The sequence below is a fragment of the Choloepus didactylus genome, chromosome 7 (genome assembly GCF_015220235.1).
Source record: "Choloepus didactylus isolate mChoDid1 chromosome 7, mChoDid1.pri, whole genome shotgun sequence".
In the NCBI taxonomy this organism is placed as follows: Eukaryota; Metazoa; Chordata; class Mammalia; order Pilosa; family Megalonychidae; genus Choloepus; species Choloepus didactylus.
This window is the reverse complement of record NC_051313.1, coordinates 143,154,891-143,177,775: the sequence shown is the minus strand read 5'-3', so window position 1 is coordinate 143,177,775 and position 22,885 is coordinate 143,154,891. Positions and strand designations below refer to the sequence as shown.

At 50.2% G+C, this 22,885-nt stretch overlaps 1 protein-coding gene across 4 annotated transcripts; it reads right to left on the bottom strand.

The window, feature by feature from the left end:
* Window positions 1-1,504: 1,504 nt before the first annotated feature.
* Window positions 1,505-21,515, bottom strand: TFAP2A (transcription factor AP-2 alpha). 4 transcript variants are annotated; one of them, XM_037843396.1, is made up of 8 exons: window positions 21,421-21,515; window positions 13,844-13,897; window positions 13,463-13,700; window positions 10,371-10,422; window positions 7,990-8,221; window positions 5,991-6,109; window positions 3,959-4,100; window positions 1,505-1,831 (listed from the first exon to the last, which is right to left on the bottom strand). In XM_037843396.1, exons 2-8 carry the CDS (start codon window positions 13,873-13,875, stop codon window positions 1,543-1,545), a joined length of 1,104 nt encoding a protein of 367 aa, XP_037699324.1. In that variant the 5' UTR covers window positions 13,876-13,897; window positions 21,421-21,515; the 3' UTR covers window positions 1,505-1,542. The 4 variants fall into 4 exon arrangements, with proteins under 4 accessions (XP_037699324.1, XP_037699322.1, XP_037699321.1 ...); XM_037843394.1 differs by lacking the exon at window positions 21,421-21,515 and adding an exon at window positions 18,576-18,696 and having other exon boundaries at window positions 13,463-13,897; XM_037843393.1 differs by lacking the exon at window positions 21,421-21,515 and adding an exon at window positions 16,136-16,548 and having other exon boundaries at window positions 13,463-13,897.
* Window positions 21,516-22,885: the final 1,370 nt, after the last annotated feature.

The following is a 22,885-nucleotide window of genomic DNA, read 5'->3' as shown; positions in this document are numbered from 1 at the left end:
AGAGTTAAACTCAATTACTGTAACCATACTGAATAAAAAATACTGCCAAGAACAAAAATACGCCTGGGTAAAGACAGCCACTGAATAAAAAAAAATCGACATAAAGCGTATCAAATATTTATTTATCTGGGCAACAAAGGACTATGATACATTGACAGGCATGGAAACTATTGCCAGCACAACTCAATACAATACAACTAGAACTGCTTCCAATATGGCCAGTGAAAATACAGAATACCAGGTGGTCCCAAATGTTTGAAGTTCTTTGAACAAAGAGAGAGAGAGAGAGAGACAGAGAGAGAGAGAGAGAGAAAGAGAGAGAGAAAGGGGGAAAGGGGGAATCCCTAACCCTTGGTTTAAAGACAATATTCATTTATTGCTCAAATGATGCTTTTAAGGGAGGATAGTGGAATAAAATAAATTTTTTTCTCCCCACAACACAGAGAAGGATTATAAAACCACTCAAAGTTTAAAAATCTTTCCAGGGTTCAATATCATTTTTTTTCTTTCAGTTCAATGAAAAGCTAAATGGAATACTAATTATATATAAAATTTTATTTTACTTTTAAAAATTTGTTCAGCTGTTTCATTGCTGCCTTTAGCATGCTACAACAGGGCTAAATTCATGAATCCCAGAGAAAAAAATGCCCCAAACCTTGGATTTCTAAATAAGTACCATGAACCACGTGAAAAACTAAGAGGGAAGAGTCAAAACCCACTAAACAAGAGGTAAACGAGATCACCAGATAAATAAAAAAAAAAAAGGCTTGAAACAGAACTCACCATATTTACAACTCCCATTAAATTACACATAAATAAATATATACAGAGACATGAACACAGATTCCCTTATATAACTGCGAATCGTGTTGCCAGAGAAAGTTCAAGTTGGTCGCTTTACCTTGAAGAGGAAAAAACTTCTACAACTGAAGACATGACATGGAACTTCCTGTGTTGTGTGTTCAAGTTTATTCACAATACTGATAAAAAATGTCATTAACCTTTTTGCCTTTTTTTTTTTTAGTATGGCTACAATCTGAACTGAAGTGTGTAAGGGAAGGTGGTGATACAGTCCCATGAAGCTTGCATAATTTTTTTTTAAATATTTTTCACTTTCTTTTTAGAAAAAAAAAGTTTTCAGTTTTTGTTGTTATTGTCGTTGATTATTTATTTATTTATTTATTTAAGTTCACAAACTCGGACAGAACCCTTCTTTGCTGGCTTCACGGCCTGTTCTGTTCTCTTAGGCTCCACATGAGGGCACCGGGCTGTGGGCGCCGGCGGGGAAGTTGAGGCAGAGGGGCGGGGTGGGCCCCGCTGACCGGAGAGCGCGGTCGGCAGAATCCGGAGGGCGGAGGGCGGTGGCAGCAGCAGCAGCAGCAGCAGCAGCAGCAGCAGCAGTAGCAGCAGCAGGAGGGGTTGCTGGTCCCGGAGCTGTCGCCTGCCGGGCGGTCCGGGGGTCCGGGCGTCCGGGGTGGGGGAGGAGGGGTGGAGGGGAGCCGGGGTGGGCGCGTGTGGGCGGGCGGGGCCGGCAGGAGAGCCTCACTTTCTGTGCTTCTCCTCTTTGTCACCGCTTTTGGCGCTGTTGTCCGTGTGGCTGTTGGGGTTGTTGCTGAGGTACATTTTGTCCATGGCCTTGAGGGCCTCGGTGAGATAGTTCTGCAGAGCCGTGACCGCGGCGCACACGGCCGGGCTGCCGAAGCCGTGGGAGATGAGGTTGAAGTGGGTCAGGCAGCTCTGGATGCCGGGCTCCAGGATGGGGTTGGGCCGCGAGTTCCCCAGGGGAGATCGGTCCTGAGCCAGCAGATCGGTGAACTCTTTGCATATCTGTCTGCAGCGCAGCGGGTGGGATGCGGGAGCGGGGGAGGGGTTGGGATGGGGCGAAGAAAGAAACGTGAGGCTCCCCCGTAGGCAGCACCAGCGACAAACAGATGACCTCTCAGGGTGGCAGTCACCCCAAACCCCTCCCGTATGGACCCTCCCGGACCAGGGCCAGAGAGCCTCCTGCTGTGGGTGTCCACAAAACTCTCTCCTGCATTGGATACATGCCCCACCCAGCATCACAAATGCCTGTATTTCACACACACACACACACACACACACACACACACACACATGAACAAACCCAAACTTTGGTTATATTAAGAAGTGAATTATTCATCAAGACAAGCAAGGTAGCTAGCAGCCATGTGACAGACACACACACACACACACACACACACACACACACACACACACACACACACACACGGCCAGAGAGCCTCCTGCTGTGGGTGTCCACAAAGATCTCTCCTGCATTGGATACATGCCCCGCCCAGCATCACAAATGCCTGTATTACACACACACACACACACACACACACACACAGGGCCAGAGAGCCTCCTGCTGTGGGTGTCCACAAAGATCTCTCCTGCATTGGATACATGCCCCGCCCAGCATCACAAATGCCTGTATTTCACACACACACACAAACACACACACACACACACACACACACCCCTCGGGTACTTCTACCCCCACCTTGCTCACTCAAACCAAACATCCAAGACATAGGGAAACATTTCGTGAGTTGGGAGAGAAACAAAGGGGAGGGAGAGGGACCAGGGGCAAGTAAACTCTGGGGTCTTGCACAAATCAACTGTCCCTTTCAAAATATCATAAAGACCCTGTTTGCTGCATGACAGACACCTCAGCATAGCCGAGGGGGTTGATCATCCACTCTGTCACCTTCACATCAGGTTGTATTAGGACAGAGAGGTCAAACTTTGCTTGGGATAATTTTGCCCTTAGAAAAAGAAAACAAAACAAAACAGGCAGAATAAACCTGTTCCCTCGGGATAATTCAGGATGGTGTTTGGAAAGAGTTTGGGAAAACAGGCAGACATTTCAATCCCCCCCCAAACACACACACACAAACACACACACACACACACACACACACGCACACACGATTCTTTAGGGAAAGTGTGGACGTGGGTGTGCTTAGGAAGCCAAGGGAAGAGGAAAAGTTGACATTTGGGGACCTTGAAAAGTCAGAAGTGCGGGCAGATGGGGCCTGCACAAGGGAAGCTAGCACACAAGGACTAGCTGGAGCTTTCCTGAGGCACTAGCAGCCTGGCCCAGGTGTGGGGGTGGGAGGGAGAGTGGGGGGCGCTAGCTGGCCCCTGCTCCAAACCAGCTGACATCCGTAGGCCACAAACAGTGTCCCACCCTAGGCCTCAGCCTCTGCCCTCTGGCTCCACGCCCTCCTGTGACATCTACTTTGATAATTAAGGGCTTCCAAACAAGCCTTATAATTTCCAGAAAACATATCAAAACAGTCATTTTCTTTTCACACACCACCTGGAGAAGCCTATTCAGCCCAGGCACTGATGGGAATATAACTTGGGCCATTTGGAAACCTATTTGACATCTAGCCTGTGGGCTAAAACTTACATGCGGGGGAGGAAGGGCCCTTTCCAGGAGGGAGGAGAAAGGAAGGTAAAAAATAGAATAAGGGATTAGGGTTGAAACTAGGACAGTTTGTGGCTTGCACATTTTGCAGGCCACTGCTTAATCTTTGCCCTCTGAGAGCACACTGATAGGAGACAAAAACTGATATAAGGCAGGTCTGTTATGCCTTTAAGGATTTGATTGTGGTGTTTCTGAAACATAGCCACAAATCCAAACTCAGCTTCTATCAAATCCCTATTACACCCCACCCCACATACACATTGATTTTAAAAAGGGAGAGACAAGGTGGGGCAGAAGTGAGGGAAAAGAAGGGAGGACACTAACAATCTCACTTTTATTTCTCCCTTTAAAACAGATTATAGTTTATAAGAGTGTGTTGTAGCTTCAGCATTAACAAAAACAAAGCTGATTGACACAAAAGGGAAAGAGGAGGGAAAGAAGCTAGAAAAGATTTTTGCTTCTCTTGACAGTGAGACAGAGACCCCACCGAGGTAAATGCCTTACTTTGTAGCCAGGAGCATGTTTTTTCTTGTCACTTGCTCATTGGGATCGGAATGTTGTCGGTTGAGAAATTCAGCTACTGCTTTGGCAGGAAATTCGGTTTCACACACATACCCAAAGTCCCTGGCGAGGTGAACTGCTTCTCCTGGCAAGAGGGCAAGAAGGAGGGGGGTGAGAATGAAAAGAGTTTGGATCAAAACTCAAAACAGGTTGGGGGTGGCCAACACTTGATCACCAAGCTGCCGCCCCACTCCCAGCTCCCTTCTTTTGTTAAACCAGGCATTTTATTTCCTTCTCTGTAGGATCTGGTGAACTCATTTGTCAGGAAAAATGGCCACTGTTCTGGAAGGCCAAAATGATTTGAAAATGAAAAGCCCGTCCATCACCCTCCAACCCCACCCCCCACCCTGAATGGCAATCTCCCAACTCCTCTTTTTAAACGTCTCTTGTAACCAACCTCACACCTATCAACACATTCATAAATAATATTCATAATTACTCCTTGAGCTTTTCTGCAAGCAAAAAACTAAGGGTTTAAATTTTAACTTGATCGCATATAATTATCTGTTCATCCAAAACGATTAACCAAGAGGATTTGAGGGTCACTCCACCGAGTCTGTCTGTGTTGTTGATTTTCGAATCTTTGGTTTTAATTTCCTGAACCAGTTGGTTTTTACTGCAGGGCTTCCTGCCATTAGCTCCAGCTCCGGAAGAACGCATGCGCCAATTAGAGCATCAAAGCCCTCTCCGCAGAGCTTGTTTCCATAAAATGGAGCGGATCACAAACAATAACAGTTCTCCAGAAACTGCCTCCCTGCTACAAGACTCAACCCCCAAGCCCATAAGACAATCTCAGCTCTACACCCTAAGCCACCGCTACCATTTTTGTTGCACATAATTTTTGGGGGTTATGGACAGTGGATTCTCTATGCACTGTTACTGTGTTTAATGCTACCCCAGTTAAATTACTGACACCAAACGACTGCTTACTATTTAATGACTATATTATCATCTTTGACCCAACTGACGGAATTTGTAAGATTCCTCCTCAAATTCGTGATTTTAAACATTTTTAAATAATTTACACAGCTGGAACTTGAATTCAATTGTAATATATCTCCTCAAATACGAGATTTAAATAAGATAAAATGCCTTCTTTAAATATGAATGTTAGTTTTTTTAATCTGCCTGGAAATTTAACTGCCTTTTTTTTTTCCTTTTAGCATGTCCAAAAGGACACAAAGGAAACCGTGTGAGCGCTAAATGTTCATTCCAACGCATCTAAACTTAAGCCAAAGTCATCAGAAAAACTTAGTAATCTAGAGGAAGTAGAAATGTGAATGGGTTTCGTGGCAGACTGTACCTAGATCAGGGAGTGAGAGCAGTGTTGGCTTTTACTTTGAGGGGCTTGGAAGGGTTTATGTATGCATGCATGTGTGTGTGTGTATTAAAAACTGCCATGAGAAACTTTCTGAAATGCTGATTTTTTCTCTTCGTATTTAAACAATCCAAAGCTTAAAATTGCCCATTTTTCTTCCTCTCCAGGAGAGGAGCACAATTAAACTAGAGATAAGGATTGTATGTTTGGAAAACAAAAAACCCAAAAAGGCATACAGCCTGAGCTTTCAGGATGGTCTTAAATCAGGATGCAGGTCAAGGATTCCCAAATTAATTCAGGAAGTAATGGTCACACATTTCTCAAACGCAGATGTCAGAATAACTTAAGTGATTTACTGCTGAGTTCTTTAAAGGAAACAGGAACTTGCAGAAAAGGCAGTTCTTAAATTTTCACATTGTTTACATCAGAATTGGGCTGGGGAAGTATAATTTTGTGGTAGAGAGGATGAGGGAAGGAGGATAGTGTTAAATGCAAATAGTTTTGTGGCATGCAAGAATTCTGTTCACTTCTGGCTGTATTCTCTGGAAAGATGAAACTGTCCAATGAACACAAAATACAACTAAACATCTGGCCACTAAATAGTACCCATTTCCCCAAAAGACAGTTCCCTTATAGTTAGCAAGCGGACTTGCTTACCCTCCACTAATGATGTGAGCAGGGTGACGTTGGCAGCTTTACGTCTCCCTGCCGGCAAGTTTAATCCTATTTTGTCCAGTTTTTCTCTTAAAGATCTTCCTCCATTTTTAGACTTCGCCCTGTTTCACAAATATAAGCAAGAAAGGGGATGAGAAAATATTGGGTTGATCTGTGTCACATACAGTCATTTTGAAGGCTTCCTAAAAATACACTTTCCAAAAATTGGGAAGTATGGCCAGGAGACATTTCTAAGGAAGGTGAACCCAAGAAAGAATGGTACAGAAAGATCACAGTAGAGAAATGCTTGTTAAACTGTAAAGCACCCCCTGTGCTGTTATTATTGCAACCCTTATGGCAGGTTGAAAGGTTTTGATTTCCCAGCTCTCTAAAGAACCACAAACAAACAAACAATTCCAGTCTCTAGGGTCTGAGGTATTTTTGAGTTCAACTGATTTCTGTATATTTTCCCTGTTATTACAATCGCACAAATCCCACTGGGGTCTTTAAATTGTCTTTGCAAGAGCTGCCGTTAGGTTGTTCACGGTAACCAAAGTTATCATCACTCTCACGTTTCTTGTTCTGGCTTTAGCCCCAATGGGAAATTCATTTCACCAACTGTTTACATGCCATGTCACCAGCCTAACTGGAAATGTCAAGCACTTATATCAGCCTTTAAAAATTTCACTGATCTCAGAGATAATGGAGGTGGTTCTAAATAGATGTCTAAATAGACTCCCATAATCAGAAAGTGGTTAAGATAAATTGTTTAAATAAAATAGCAAATTAATTAATTTCAGTTTTTATTCCCTACTCAAGCACTTTTTAATTGTGTGGATTAGATTACACTCCCCTAGGTAAACAGTCTCCAATATTGGGAATGGGGGAAGGGTAGGAAAAGGCAGAGGGCAGAGAAAAGATCTGTGTGGGTAAAGATTACAATGGGAAAGCCAAAATGACTGTGAAGGAGGGGGAAAAAGATTAGAACAGATGATATTAAAACCGTCCAAAATGGTTTTATAGGCTTTGCATGGGCTATAAGTATACGCATCAAAGCGGAACTGGGCGTCCATAAATATGCATAAATACATAAATGTAAAAAAAAAAATGAATTCCTGGTCTATTTTCTCGAAAGAAGGGAAGGGAAGGGAAAGAAGGAAAGGAGGGAGGGAAGGAGGGAAGAAGGGGGAAATATGATTTGGATAAATTCAACGCAAGACCCACCCTCACACCTTGGGGTGGAATCCTGAGGATGAAGCCCACAACAAGAAGCCTGCCTTGAGGGAATACCATTTACCTGGTTGGTCCCTATGAAATCTTATCTACGAAAGGAATCCCTGGCCATGTACAGAACAGATGCATTCTTTGGTACCGACTACATATAAAGCATGAAACGCGCCTTGCACGCTGCCAGGCACACATCAAGCCCCAATAAACCCGAGCAATTAAATGCGAGCGCCTTGGGCACGGGGAGTCGCCGTCTGGCGGGAGGTGCCGCGACCCGGAGGGATGCGTGGGGTACGGCGCGTGCGGACTCGAGAGGAAGCCACTGTCTTCTTTTAGTTCAAAGCCGTTCTATTAAATCCCTGAGCCTGCACCAGGGAAAAGCAAAGCAAAGCGAAGAGCCTGAGAGGAACTTCCCCCGGGCAGGCAAGGTGTGCGCGAGGACTGAAAACACAGATACACTGCGCCCCGCGGCTGCGGAGACAGGGACTGAGCCCACGGTGGAGCAAGCTGCGCGTGCGCGTGGACTGGGGGGGGGGGGGTGCGCACGAGCGCGAGGGAGGTAGCGAGGTGCGCGCCAGACCCCCGGAGAGCGCAGGCGCGCGTCGCCTCGCCCCGCCCCAAGCCCTGCCCATTCGGCTCTACGCCATACATCCCGCCCCTTTCTCTTCCCGCGAAGGGAGGGCCGCGGAGCGAGGTCCTTCTGCGTCGCCGCCCGGGCGCAGGCGCAGTGTGCCCGCTAGGCGTGGAGCGACGAGGAGGACTGGCCGGGCCTCACCTCCGGAGCACTCCGCCCAGCAGCGACGCGTTGAGACACTCCGGCGGGGAGAGGCGCCGCTGTACTTCCGCCACCGTGACCTTGTACTTCGAGGTGGAGCTGAGCAGCGAGAGACGACCCGGAACTGAACAGAAGACTTCGTTGGGGTTCACCACGCCGCCAAAGAGGTTGTCCTTGTTAATAGGGATGGCGGAGACGGCGTTGCTGTTGGACTTGGACAGGGACACAGGGCCTGCGGAGACAGACGGCGAAGCCTTGTCTGGGCGTCGAGGGTCACCCAAAGCCTGCCCGATTCTGGCCCTCGCCTTGGCAGGGCCGGCCCCCAGGCTTGGGCCGCCGCCCCTGCTTTTTTCCCCTTCCAGCTATGAAACGCTAGACCCCCCTTCCCACGTTTGCACCACCCTTTCTGCCCCGTTCCCATCTCCGGGAGCGAGCCCCTGCACCCTCGACGCGCCTCACCCGGCGGTCCAGGGATGTCGCCACTCCCCACCCCGTCCCCCAGCCAGGACCGCCTTTCTGCCTTGACCCGCGAAGGGTAGTGTCTAGAAATGAATGGTGAAATTGTGACCCTCTCGGCTCTCAGCATCCGAGGATAGCACTCCCCGGCCAAGTTTAGGGTGCAGGGGAAGGAGTTACATTTGCAAGCTGAGGGCAAGTTATGTGTACCTTAAGGAGTTTGTGAGGTGGGAGGGTTAGTGTCAAGGAGCAGTTGCTTCAAAGAGCTATTATTGGAATCAGTCGAGAGTGTAGATGGCTAAAGCAGCCTGTAAATGAGCATTTCAGTTGAGGCACCAAGCTGGAAACTGGTGGATTCTGTTGTCTCACACCACACATGCCCCATCTTTTCGAGAAATAGGTCCTTTGCTACGTTCAGTTTTGAAAATGACTCAGGTTTTGGGGATCCATTCCAAGCTCAGTTTTGAACTAGAGGGACAGGGGATGAAGAACAAACAGGCCTGCTGTGGCAATGTGTCCTTTTGCTGACCAGATACATAATAGTCCCTGTCTGCTTAAGCTTTATTGGGAAGGGGGGAGGATATACTCTTTCTAGTTAAAAACATAGCCTCTTCATTGTTGGATCCACCACTGTTAGAAAAAAAATCCAAGGCCCCAGGAAGTGTACTCATGCATTACATTTCATAACACCAATATAGTTCAGATGCATTCACATCCGTTTAAGTACAGCATGCGTTTATATTTTAAAATTCCACATGGAGACAAATAATAATATGCCCACATTCTCATCACAGTGCTCCTCCCTTATGCGTTCTTTAACGGGGATATTCCAGACGTATGGTGGGGGGGGGGGGGGGCTCTAGGTTTTGGATAGATCACTTGTGACATTAATAGCTCTGGGGAGGCTAATAGAGACAATAGGAGTTAAACGAACTCTTGAGAGATTACTAATAAAAGAGCCAATTATCATGTCGACTTGGAAAGAGCATCTCTTAAGATTTATCCCTTGCACATCTAATTTGACGTGACAAAGACTTCACAGATGCAAAAAACGAAACTTTAAACTATCTAACAATATACTGATTGGGGTTAGAAATGAGAACAGTTTTATATAGCATCATCCTCTGGTGGTGCATAGAATCCTGAAATGTAACATTGCCACCATAACAACAACAACAACAACAACAACAAAAAAACAAAAAACAAAAAACTGCTACTTAGAGGGAATAGCATTTAAACCAGTAAACTTTATTTCTACCCTCTAGAGACAATACAAGTTAAAAATCCATCCAAATCACTTTACACTTTTTCTAACAAATTCTGCTCTGAACAAACTTGTGAATAATCCTGACATCTTCAGAAGAGAGCAACTAGTTGTAACCAAAAGCCAAATTTGTGTTAACCTAATTCACAAGGTTTAAAAACCTTTAAACTCAAACAGCCAACAAGAAACTAAATGAAGACCATGAAAGTTTTCTCTGCCCACTGCTAAGGACAGCTGTGTCTTTTTTATCACCTGTCCTTATTTTAATATTAAATTATTTGCACCATTTTAGCATTATACATTTCTTTATATTCATAACTGTAACTCTACACACACAATGGATTAACTAAACTATTAAACCTTCTCATAATTGAAATGCCTCTTCCAAATCAGTCCAGGTACTTCACATTTCATGTGTTGCTCCAGATATCAGTAAACCAAATTAAATGGCCAAATCACGAATCAAAACAAAGCTAGCCTGTTGCCACACATATAGAAAGCCCTTGGTTTAAGCATTGCTTTTTTTTCTATGCCTATCTATTTGCTAATTCTGAGCCTTTAGGAAATCCTATTTGAAAAAAATAAATACAGCTCTGCAAGTTCTTTTAAATAGCACTGTGCCTGTAAGGACATGCTTGGAATGCAGAAGGAAATGGCTTACCTTTCTTAATTACAGTTTGATCTGGGATGTTAATACCCGGGTCTTCTACATGCTGCAACAAAAGGATACACATGGATGTAAGTGTATAATCAAAACAAAAGGAAATGAATATTCCCTCCAAGCTGGGGGGAGGAGAAGGTGTAGAATCGAAATCCCCCCTCCAGTATAATGACATATATAAACATCTCATCTTGGCTTATTGAAATTTGGGGCTTTGCAACTCAAGAGGTTTCACTGTACACCCACGGCCAATTTCTGTCCCCACCCACCCCAGCAACAGTCCACGTTTGAAGGGGGTGGGGGCCAGGGAATAAAACTTTCTTTGGAAATTAAATCAAGTTTTGGAGCACCTAATCTTTCCCAGAAGTCAGTTCAATCTTTAGAAATGCACCTAAGCTTTAGTTTGGAGCCTCAGCGGCTTCCGACTTTGGCGACACTCGTGTTCAGGCCGCAAAAGCTAGAGAAACACAATAGAAATAAAAGAGGCGCGTTGGAAACGTTTTTGGTGTTACGTTTAAAAGTGAATGCAAATACACACCTTTATGGAAAACTAAAAAGAAAATTAAGTTTTAAAGACTTCTGCCTAAAATGGGTCTCAGACAAGAACATGAAACGATTAAAATACAAACACATACACACAACCTTTCCCGTTGACCAGCAGCAGATTTGTCACTAGTGTGGCATTTTTTTTCTTTTACAGATGGATGTGTATACGTGTGTGTGCTCGAGTCAAAACGTGATTAGAAAGTAAAATGAAATCATGTTTTCTAATGCAGAAACTGACAGGCAATATAATGTCTGGCTGTGTTTACAAATTAGCACCAGGGCTGCTGAGATAGAAGATTTCACAATCGTTACCAAACACAGGCATTACCATTTAAAAAACTATTACTTCCTTCTCTAGTCTTTGTCCAACAATAATACTGATTCGAACATTTTCCATTCTGTCTTGGATTTATGCTCCTGTTAATTGTGCCTGATCGCAATGATTCCGGGTGGATGGTACTAAGTTGCTTTATTACAGGTTTTATTATACTCAATGCTCTCATTTGTAACTTGCCTAAAGTGCTTCTGGATTTAAGTATAATTAAATTGAGAAATGTTCAGAAATGACTACTGCTGCAGTTCTTGTGTTTTAACTATATGGGGAAATATGATCCCTTTATGCATGCACCCTAAACCCATAAAGTAAATGTAGTGTGGCATAATACTTTTATTTGTGTTATTTCTAGACCTTGTCCACACAGGCAAGACTGTTAAGTTTAAAATCCCACTGAGATATTAATGATTAAATAATTTTCACCATCGACTTGATTTTCTTAAATATTTAGTAGTCACTCTTATTAAAGGTTAACAGTTGCAGCAATGGGAAAATTGAAAACAACCCTTTTCCTGACCCAAATTCCTTTGAAAGAACTTTTCCTTAAAAGGTGGGAGTGGGGGAGGGGGGGAGAGCAGCAACTGGATTTCCTTCTTTTTATTTGATCTTTTGGTTAATTTCTCCTAACTGACCAATTTCACCACAAAGAGTGGCTATACAGGTGTTAAGAATTTACACCAACCACCTTGGAATTTTCACAAAGTAGAGCAATCCATAGTGATTCTAAAAGCTTGCAACATTATTTTGCAATTCAAATATTTCCAGAGATCAGTCAGAGAAAAAGATTCAACTGACTCTTTGGGAAGGGGAACTGAAATAACTTTTTTTTTTAAAGCAGTTTTCTAAACTATTGCTCCTCTCATATTTTACTTCAAAAAATGAAGCGCTGTTAAGTATTAGTGTCTAAAAACACCTAAATATGAATACACACACACACACACACATTCACACAATGCTTACTAAACCCTCCACCTGGAACAAAGGCCTGCTTTCCTGCTTTCCATGCAAGTTTCCTAAACATAACCAACAAATTTCAGTGATTAACTGGACCAAATGAGAGATGTAATAAATTTTCTATTTGCCTATGGAACTTAAACAACGTTTTAAATTAACCAAGCAAGCAGGTAAGTTCATCTGACCATTTTCCTTGCAATCTGATGCAGTAATCATTAAACTGTCAACGGACATACTGCTGCAATATTTGATGCAGTAATTTGAAATAGCATTTTAGCAAAAATCACATCCAGATACATTTCCTCTCTGAAGAAAAGCAGTTTTAACAGAAGCCTTTACAGCTTTAATAAAATTATTGGCTTGTTCTAATTCTATTTCAGGAAGGTTGTTAGGGAACCATAAATACAGAGAATTGAAATAGAGACTCTGGTTTAAATTTAATTTCAGAAAGTATTTTCAAATTATCAATAGCCTGGTTTGCATTGTAAATAGTAAATGTGCTAATGCCATGCTTATTTAGAAATCATTTAAAAGTGCATATATTGATAACTGAATTAGAACTCAAATAATGTACTACCTAATAGTCTCAAAACATTTAATACGGGGTGTAGCAGGTTCTGATAGGCGCTGGGACCCAGCTAATGATTTATGAGGTCACCACTTAGCACCTCTAGGAAGAGAAGGCAGCGTTTTAATGTCCCTCCACTTAGATTTGCTACTTACTTTTCTTTAATCAAGATAGGGTGTACACATAACTTTTAGGTTTCACTAGTGCTTATAAAATCCAGTAAAACTGATTTTCTTAGCAAGTCTCCACATTTTTGTTTTTTAATCACGAGGGCATTTAGTGAGCTCTTTCGGTTGAATTTAACATCCTTCCCAGACACAGGGGCAAATCCCCACCGCCAGACGCAGCGGTGGAATTAGATCCTCTTCCATTCGAAACAGTTTACTGTCATCGAGCAGGGAAGATATTGTTCATGGTGACATTTGTCTGATTTATTTCTGGGTTGACGAAACCGTAATGCCGGCATTGTTTGAGAGAGCCCGGGAACCATTGTTCTAGGGCAAAACTCTCAATTACTTTTACAAATCTTTTTAATTTCGGTTGTCCCACCACCCCATTCCCCAAATGAGAAACAAAAGGAGATCCCATCGAGGACACCCCGGACCCACCGGTTCTACGTTCCGGTTTTCCCTCTGGGGCTGGGTGAGCAGGGGCTGCGTTCCCTCCCGCGCCGCCCGCGCGGCCTCTTACCGGGACATCCTCGATGGCGTGAGGTAAGGAGTGGAGCGAGATGTCTCCCAGTCCAGAAGCCAGCCCGTGAGGGCCGTGCAGGAGGTCCTCGTGCCGCCGAAAGTCCCTGCGAGGATCCAGGCCCGACAGCTGGTGGGGCAGCCCCCGGTGCGTGTGCAGGAGCCCGGACTCCTGGCTCTGCCTCTGGCCGGGCCAGCCCGGGTGCTGCGGCTGCGGCTGAGCGTGCAGGGGGTTCAGGCTGTAGGGGTCGTTGACGTGGGAGTAAGGATCTTGCGACTGAGGGTAGATGGGCTGGTAGGGCGGGGGGAAGTAGGGGGGCTGGAAGTCGGCATTGGGGGTGTGGGACAGCGGCGGGGCGCTCGTGTAGGGAGATTGACCTACAGTGCCCAGCTGGGGCAACCGCGCCGTCCCATTGCTGGTGCCGTCGTGACGGTCCTAGGAGAGAACAAGAAAAAAGGGGGAAAGAACAAGAAGTCAGGCGTCGAGTCGGAGGGGTCCACATTAAATCCACGCGGCAAAACCCGCGTGGGAAACCTTCCGCTCAGGTCTGCAGCCAGCCGAAAGAAACCAGCTCTAAGTTGTTCATTTTGGGAAGTAAAATGGCCCTTCCAAAAACGCAGAGGAATTAGATCCTGCAAACGTGGAAGGCACAAGAGACTCTCCTTAGGCGTTTCTTTCAAAGGGGGGGAAAAACGTAGAGAAAGGCCTCCGGAAAGAGAGCCGGTTGAGTCACAGCGTGAAACCTCCCTTAAGCAAAATTAAAATGCCTACTACATATTAAACAGCAGAAGAGGCCTTTTCTTTTTTCCCCGGATTTGAACCTGCCGGCCATTGCGTTATTGTTTACCCTGTTCCATTTATTTGGAGGGGAAAAAAAAAATCATAAACCTACCATTTCATGCCTATTTAAACAGAAACATGTTTCGCAAAGGGGCTGTAACGAACGCACGCGTTTAAATTACCAGCTTAAAGAAGGTTTTAACTGCAGGATCGGGGATCTGTCTTTTCCGCTTTCCTCAGTTAGGAGCCTTTTTCTCGACAGGGTCGATTTATGATATGGATGATGGGGCGTCAAATAAAGGTTTAAAAGAAAGATCCTGCCTTATTAGGTTTAAAGGAGCGAGGTGCACCCCGGGGCGGAAGCGTCCGCCCTTCCACCCCAGCCCCAAAGGGCAGAAGAAACGCCTGAGTCTGGGTTCCTCTAGCGCAATTCGCTTGCAAAACTAGCTAGCGGAGTTGACTCCAGGGAATATGAACTCTGGGAGGTTCGGCCCCGGGTCCCGAGGGTAGGGGGCACGCTGGGCTGCGTTTTTCCTGCAGACGGATTAAGCACCAAATGTTGAAACCATCTCGGGAACAAGTGAAGATGCAAAGAAAATAAAGATGAACGTGGCGAGAACACGCCTGGGGAAGCAGCAGCGAGGTGGGTCTGCGCGCGGGGGAGGCCGAGTCGGGGGACAATGCATTCGATTTAGGGATGGAAAACAGAGGGAGAGAAAGGAGGAAGGGGGAGAATGCAAGTGGAACAGGGGTGCCCTAAAGGAAACCTGGGCATGAAGCCCGAGGTTTCGGGCAGCTCGGCGGCACCGGGTTTCCCGAGTAGAATTCCTAAAGAGACAGGGCTGGGGATGGATGGGGGGTTGGGACTCACCATAGCTGAAAAACTGTGAACTAACATCTGCGAAGAGTCTGGGTTAACGAGTCAGGGTGGAAAAGAAACAAGCAAGCCCGGAGAGCCCGGCTGCCCCGCCGCCCGAGCGCGCCCCACACAGAAGGTGCCGAGATCCCCGCGCCACCCCGGATGCGGTCACGGCGCCGAGGCTCCGCCGAGCGCGGGAGCCCCGCTCGGATCCATCCGAACTTGAACCACGATGAGCGCGGCGCCTTCAGCTGGTCGAACCCACGGTCTCTATCCTGCCGCGATAGGTTATGATTCAAAGTTCTTTTAAAAATTTAAAAACCCCAAAAAGAAAAAAGAAAAAAAGTGCGTGTGTGTGCGTGCGTGCGTGTTCCTTAATCCGTGTCTCCCCCTCTTTTCTTAGCGGCGGCTTCGCTTGAGCTTCTAATAACCGCGCTGGGCAGCGTTCCTGGAGCCTCCTAACAGCAGATATTCATGACTATTAATATTACACGAATACTTAATAAGGGAAGAATGCCTGGAAATCGAGCGTGAAGCAGAGAGGCAACTAGTGCCGAAGCCGGCTCTCAATGCAGTCCATTGACGCGAGCCTCAGTGTAGCAAATCGGTGTTGGGGAGAGGGAGCGCGAGAGACAAAAAGCGGGCGAGAGAGGGAGCGGGCGAGCGCGCGGGGGGCCGCGGCGCGGCGGCTGGCGAATCACAGGGAAGGGGCAACATTTTAAAAGGTTGCAGGGCATGCAAAAGTGAAAGAGAAAGAGGGAGCAAGGGAGACAGAGGGAGAGCGAGCAGAGACGGAGAATGTGTCTGCGTGCGTGTGTGAGAAAGAAAGTGTGGGCGAGGGCGAGGAGCCGGAGTGGGGAGAGGGAGGGAGGGAAGGAGGGAGAGCCCGAGAGGAGGAAGGGAGGGCAGGAGAGAGAAGGAGGGAGGGGGAAGGGGGCCTGGCCCGAGCGCTCAGAGGGGGAGGCAGGGGGAGGGGAGGGGGAGGGGGAGAGGAAGCAAGCGAGGACAATCAGACCCAAAAGGCTGGGGCAGACCTCGGGATGCCGCGGGAGCCGTGCGTCGCCAGCAGGAGCTGCCGAGGACCGGGTCCAGGCGCTCCTCGGGTTCCCGGCGCGAGGGGTGCTGCCCGGCCCTCTCCGGCCGCGGGCTCCTGCGCTCCGCAGCCCGTGCTGGGACTCGGGACTCCGCGGCCCGCGGCCGCGCGGTTCCTCCATGGCTCCGCGCCCCGCCCGAGACCCGCCCGCCGGCTCCACAGTCCCTGGGCCCCGCGACGTCCCTCGCTTCGGCCGCCTGCTGGAGCTTCCCTCGGACCCCTGGACGCGCGCTCAGCGCCTCGGACGCCCGCGCTCAAGATCTGCCCGGCCCGGGCTCGAGGAGCTGGAGCCGGGGCCGCGGCCTGGGGCGCGCAGAGACGCCAGGCGGCCCAGCCCGGGCGCCGCTGGCTCGGGCTCCGGCTCCCGGCACAAACCCGTCGGACCGGCCGTGCCACTCCCGCCGACGCTTCCCCCTCCCCCCGGATGACAGGGCTCGTTCGCCCGGTGCGGCCGCCGCAGCTGCCAGTCCGCCTGCCGGGTTGTCAGAACAAGCGGCACTTGGCCTCCGGCGTGTCTCTGCAGCGCCTCGCGCGTAATCAGATGGCCCCAGCCCCTCTCGGAAACCCGACGTCCCTTCTCCGGCTCTCGCCCTGCCGCCACCAAAGTTGTTAAAATCTCCCTTACTTTTATTTATTCTCTCCTCCCTCTCGTTGCTCATCTCTTTTGCCTCACTCACACACATTCACACGCTCACCGCGGGGTTCCTCTGGGGATGCGAGTTCACCCCCAACCCCGTCCCATCGGCTCCTAGAGCCCGGCTGACTTTCGGACCCCCCCCCCCCCCCCCCGCCAAAGGCGCGCACACCTCGAGCTGGGTTTCGGCCTCTGCCAAAGTGAATGCCTGAGCCGCGGACCGGAGCCCGGACGCAGCAATTCATCCTAGGAGACTGAGGGGCTCTGTTTCACACCGACCTGCCGGCAAAGGGCCCCCTCAACCCCGAAAGCAAAGCTAGCTTGTCCCTGCGCCTCTTCCCGGAGCGCAGCAGGAGCCCACAGACAAACGCCGGTCACCGTGGATCGTTCACCCTGTGCCTCATCCTCCTCGGCGAAAAAGACGAAACCGGGGTGGGGGTGGGGGTGGGGGCGCGGAAGGAAGAAAGCTTTCTAGAAACAAAGATTTAAAATAGTCTCCAAAATGGAAAGGGGGAGGGGACGGGTGACACATCCTTCACATAAGCCCAGTTTCTGATTTCAAATGAAGACAAGACCCCCGCCGCTCAGCAAGCACATCTCTCAGATTAATATTCCTAGCTCCAAATGCCAGAAAGAAAGAAAAGAAAAGAAAAGAAAAAAGATAGCAAAGCCGGGACCGCCACTTTATTTATTTAGGTAATCTTCCCGCGGTCCACCTCTCCCACCCCCACCCCCGCGTGACTCATCCGCTCATCGCAGTGGGAGCTGTAAGGGAGGTTAAGGCAGCAGCCTCCAGGCCCGTTCCAGCGCCTCCCGCAGGCGGACTGGTCGCTCTGGGGCCTCCCCAGCTGCCCCAAGAAGCCGAGCCCCGAGGACCCTGAATTTAAAAATAGGCTCCAAAGAGGCGCGCTCTACAGACCTGGCAGGCTCCCGGCACCAGAAGTTGTCGGCAGCCTAGCGGGATTCCCACGGTCACACAGCCGAGAGCAGGGCGGTTGCTGGGGCCCAGGCGCGGAGACCCCGGGGCCCGCGGGATCGGCGCTGCGTAACCCTTCCCCCACCCCACTACAGGGTGCGCGGACCCTGTCGCTTAGGAGGGGAAGCTGCTTAGAACTTCTCGAATAACAGAAGGGATCTAGAGCGAGTCTGGCAGCCGGGACGAGTGCTCTCAAATCAAGCCCACTTACAGGGAGGTGCCACTCTGAATGAAGTGTGCGGAACCTTCTCAAAATCGGAGAAGAGAGCCTTTTTAGGAAGGAGAAAGCAAAAAAGAAGGATGGAAATATGGGAGGAAGGAAGGGAGGGAGGGAAGGAGGGAGAATATTAAAGATCAGAGAGGAAGTTAAAGACGTAAAGGGGTCTTCTCTTCCTTTTCTCCTCCTGGTGACTTGGGTCCCCAGAATTTCGCTGGAGGGACACGCAGAGTGCACAGGCGCGTGCCCAATTGCCAGCAATTGCTTCGACAATCTGGGGTACATCAACTCTTAGGCACAGCTAAATTTGGTCAGCAAAGGAGGGGGAGTGGGAAGCCTGCTTTGAAAGAGAGAAACGAAAGAAGGGAGCGACCGCGTCTTCTCTCCCCGGTTTCTCCCCCGGGTTCCTCGGGCGAATCGGAGGGGCGGGCGCTGCGCCGGGGAAAGTTTGTCCCACCCGCCTTTCGCAGCTGCTGCGAGGAGAGGAGGAGGAGCGGAAGGGTTGAGCTCGGAACCTGCCTCGGGGAGGACAACTGGGCCGGCGCCGCGCTTACCTCGCAGTCCTCGTACTTGATATTATCCGTCAGTTTCCAAAGCATTTTCATGGATCGGCGTGAGCGGATTTGTCCCTCTATGCCTCGCACCCAAGTGAAGCTACTCTCTGGGTAAGCGCAAAGTGCCGGCTGCGGACGGTGAGCGCAAGAGGAGGAGGAGGGCGAGGAGGAGGAGGAGGAGGAGGAGGAGGGAGAGGAGGAGGAGGAGGGCAAGGAGGAGGAGGCGAGAAGGGAGAGAGCTCCCGTGTGCGCTCGGAGATCTCCCTCTAATGGTAGAAACTTTTCCCTTTTCCAGCTCTTTACCAACAGCCTAATCGCCTCATTAGCATATCAACAATAGTCCAATTGCTCGCCAGCACCACAAACCTGCCGCCGGCCGCTCAGACCCAGGTATTAAGGCCTCCCCAAGCCGCGAACTTCCTTCCAGAGCGCACGCCTGCCAGCGAGCGGAGGAAACCTGCCGAGTCCCTCCGCGCGCCGCTGCCCCAGCGCCCTGCGCTCCCCAAAGCCACCCCACTCCCGCTCCTCGCTCCGCGTTTCTTCCTCGCCTGAGACTCCCTCTGCAAAGCCGGGCGCAGCGTAGGGTCCCGGAGGCCGAGCCTGGGCTCCGACTTCCTGCACTTCTCCCCCACCTCCGCCGCCACTGTCGCCGCTGCCTTTTCGGCCCCTTCAAGTTTTATTGGAAATTATTATTCTTTCACAATTATACGTATTCTCCAAACCAAGCTCGGAGAAGTCACTCCAGGACTTATGTCCAACAAGAGCCCGCTGCTGCCGGCGGCAGCCACCACCTCCAGCCGCAGCGCCTTGGGAGTTTTATTGGCTTTGCGCTTTCCCCCCAGGTTGGAGATTTTGCCAAAAGGCTCGGGTCGCCCGGCTGGGGCTTGCGATCCCTTAATTGCGGCGCGTGTAAAATAAAAGTTGTATCCTGAAGAAGTTACTTGACAGCTCCCAGGGTTAAATGACTTTCCTCCAGTTTTTTTGAAGCCAAAGCCGACTGGCAAACTTGGTGTTCGAGCTAAGGGTTTCCTAGGTGCGATGTGGACAAGATTACAGGACTCCTATGGAAACGCACTGCCTTGTCTAGAATTGAGCCGAAACACAAACAAGACGTGTGCATCTGTATGTCTGGATACCGTTATCACAGATGCATCAAAATAAATCACTGGGAACCAATTCTTCACTGTGCTAATCTACTCCGGTTTTCCCAAGATCCCACTTTTTAATTAAAGCAGGGAGGGTTCCTTCATGATTTGGTGATGTTTCTAATGCGGGCGCGCTCCCCGCGCCGTGCCCGGCTGACACCAAACCCCGAGCCCCCCTCCGGAGACGGCCCCCCTCTCCAGGTTGCCTAGTCCAGGCTCTTGGGCTCCTCAGAGGGGCCTGCTCGCTCCACTGGGACTTTTTCTTTCTTTCTTTCTTTCTTTCTTTCCTGTTTTAGCAAATAATTTTTTTTAATTAGAAAGAAAAAAATAAAGACCTAGTCTGATTCTTCGAAACGCAGCGTAGTTAATTTCTCAGACTGAGCGTTCCATTTGCCCCGCAAACAAGTTTCTGTCTGTCCTCTCCCTAAATGCGGCAAACTACCCCATAACAGGTCTCTCTCAGAGCTGCCTGAGGCCTGTCTCCCACAAACCTGCAGGCCTCCCAGATTTCCTCAGTGCCTCCTCTCAGAGAGGGGTGAGGGTTTCCTAACAGGTGGAAAGAAGGCAAGAGGAGGGAGGACACCCTCCTCTCCAAAGCTGCAGAACGTCAAATCTCCCTGCAGGAGCCCTTAGCAAATTCCCCAAGCCAGGCAGAGTAGGCCGGAGGAGGCCCCCAAGAAGCCAGGGAGGACAGAGCTGGAAGGAGGATTCGGCGCCGGCAAGGACGCCCTTCTGATGCCCTGAGCGCACCCGTGGGCCCCCTTTCCCCACCTGAAAACGACCCCAATCCTTTGGCTCAGCCGGATTCGCAACTCGACCCCGCACTCCGCCCAGAAAGTGGTCAACTTCCAGCGCCCCGCGGGGCTGCCCGGAGCCCGCCTCCCAGCGCAGAGGCTTGAAGTCAGGAGCTGGGCCGCGGGGAGCACTGACACCTTCCCAGCGGCGGCCGCAGCCGCACGGCGGGATCTGTAGGCCACATCCTAGGCTTGCCAGTGCGGGTTTTTACACCCCGCAGATGTCGCCACAGTGTGCAAAAGCGAACTCTTAAGTTTCACTTTCTTTTCCTCACTTTGGGGCTGGGAAGGCATTAAGGCCTTGAGTCCCGCCACCACCACTACCCCCTCCACCCCCACCCCATCCCCGAAACCCGCTGCCCCGCGCCCCGCCGATCTTCGGCTCCACACCCGCCGGGGCTGCTAAATTGTTGTATTCCCGCCGAGGGCGTCTTGGAGGTGCAGATTGAGGCCTGCGGGGCCTGCGCCGCCGCCCGCGGGGTGGGCGCGGAAGAAAGGCCCGGGCGAAAGCCGGTGTCGTCCCTGGAGCCAGCCGAGCCGCGTGTGTTTGAGCGTCATTACCACGACAAGTCGCTTCATTGCATGTCAATGCTCTAGTCGCGCTGGGGGTAGGGGCCCGGGGCCAAGCCCGACGCCAGGGCGTGGAGCGTCTCTGTGAGAGACAGAGACACCAACAGACATGGAGAGGCGGCGAGGAGACGGGATGGCCTTAAATTCTCCGGTTGTTACCACCCAGTTGGGACCGGGAGAGCCCAAGGCGGGCTGAGCCCGGCTGATCCGGCCCCTTCGGGCCCCGAATCTGCTCGTCCCACCCGAGACCCATGTCCCTTGTCAAACAGTGAGCCCGCAGGAGCCGGGTTGACAATTCTCATCCCTCTGCAGGTGGGAAATGCGCTGCTTCCCTACCTTAGCCGGCCCGCTGGATCCCAGACCTGGCCGGCCCGCGCTCTGGGAGCCTCCTGGCTACCCCGGAATTCTGCAGACCACAGCCAAGGACTCTCCAATAATCAGCCCCCAGAGAAGAGAGGCAGGAAGGGACCCGAGGCCTACACCGGTGAGGAAGGGAAAGGAGTAGATTCTCAGGATATGTGTTTGGTGTAGACTTTACATCTTTAGTTACTCTACCTTTGGGGATGAAATAGCATATAGTGAGATTTAAATGGGAGAGGAGAGAGAAAAGATCACTCTTAATAGTAAGTACTAGGAAAGAAAATAAATGTAAACACCTCGGTTTACCCAGTTCCAGGGAATGTTGTGAGGACGGGACTTCTCTGAACTTTACTTTTCATGGCCTAAATCTGAAACAAGCTAAAGAACTTGCCCCAGGAGCGGCAGGGACTCTATTTTCCTTTGAGACAGTCGGGGCGTTTGGTTCGAATAGCCTCGCAGGCTTTAGGGCACACAGAAATCTCGCCTTAACCAGGCCTCCCTTGGCTGGGGCGAAAAGAAGGCCCCGCGGTTCCGATTATGAAATCACCGAAAAGGACAGGCTGCTACCTTCACCAACCTGGTCTGAGCCGCCCTCCTTCCCGTAGGGAAACGCCTGGAAGTTGGAAGGAGAGCGCTGAAGGAATGAACCGTGGCCCGGGTCAGGGTCCCCGGCTCAGGGAGGGCAGGATCCCGAGCGCAACCGGCCCTGGAGTGCCCGCGGCCTTAGCAGAACCAAGCTTGGCAGACGTTGGTTTTGGCAAACTCGCGAGCCCCTGCGTGCTTATCCACCGTTTACCACCACCGCGATCCTTTTACCCCCACTCGCCGCCCAATCGGCGAAAATCGGCTTGGGAAGAGGACCGAGTAGCTAAACTTCGTGCAAACTCTACCAAGGGACCTGCTCGCCGCCGCGACCCGAACCACCCGACTCCTTAACACTTTCCACACCCCCCTAAGTCCCCAAAACCCGGGGACCCGGGGACACCAAGAGAGAGCGGTGCACAGGACCCCACCCTGACTCGAAGTCCTGGGGTTTGAGGCAAGGCCCAAGATGCAGGCAGTAAGCCGGGAACCCTGAACTCAACGCAGCGCCACCCCCGCCCCGCACCCTCCCCGCCTCTTGAATTAGTCATCCACCCAAGTTTCTCCTGGGGGGTGGGGTGCAGGGACGGATGTAGCGCAAACCACAAGTGACCCCCGGGGCCACCTGTGGAGCGTGCGCCGGACTTTCCCCAGCGCCGCGGTTGCCGCCTGCGCTCATTTTCTTCCCCTGTCCTCTCTCTCCCCTGGGAGCGCTCCTGGGCCCTGCCCTGCCAGGCGCTCCTCACCTACGACTCCCCTGCCTTGGGCCACGGCGCTTCCTCTCCGCCTCCCCCCTCCTGGCCCACTCCCCCGCCCCACCCCCGCCCACCTCAGCCCTCGCGGAGACAAACCCCCGTAC

Coding starts and splice junctions, on each gene's coding strand:
- TFAP2A (XM_037843393.1), bottom strand. CDS start 16,315: ATGGAGGAACCGCGCGGCCGCGGGCCGCGGAGTCCCGAGTCCCAGCAC. Junction 10,423..13,462: donor ACGCCATCGAGGATGTCCCG/GTAAGAGGCCGC, acceptor CTTTTGTTGCAG/CATGTAGAAGACCCGGGTAT. Junction 1,832..3,958: donor AACATGCTCCTGGCTACAAA/GTAAGGCATTTA, acceptor GCTGCGCTGCAG/ACAGATATGCAAAGAGTTCA.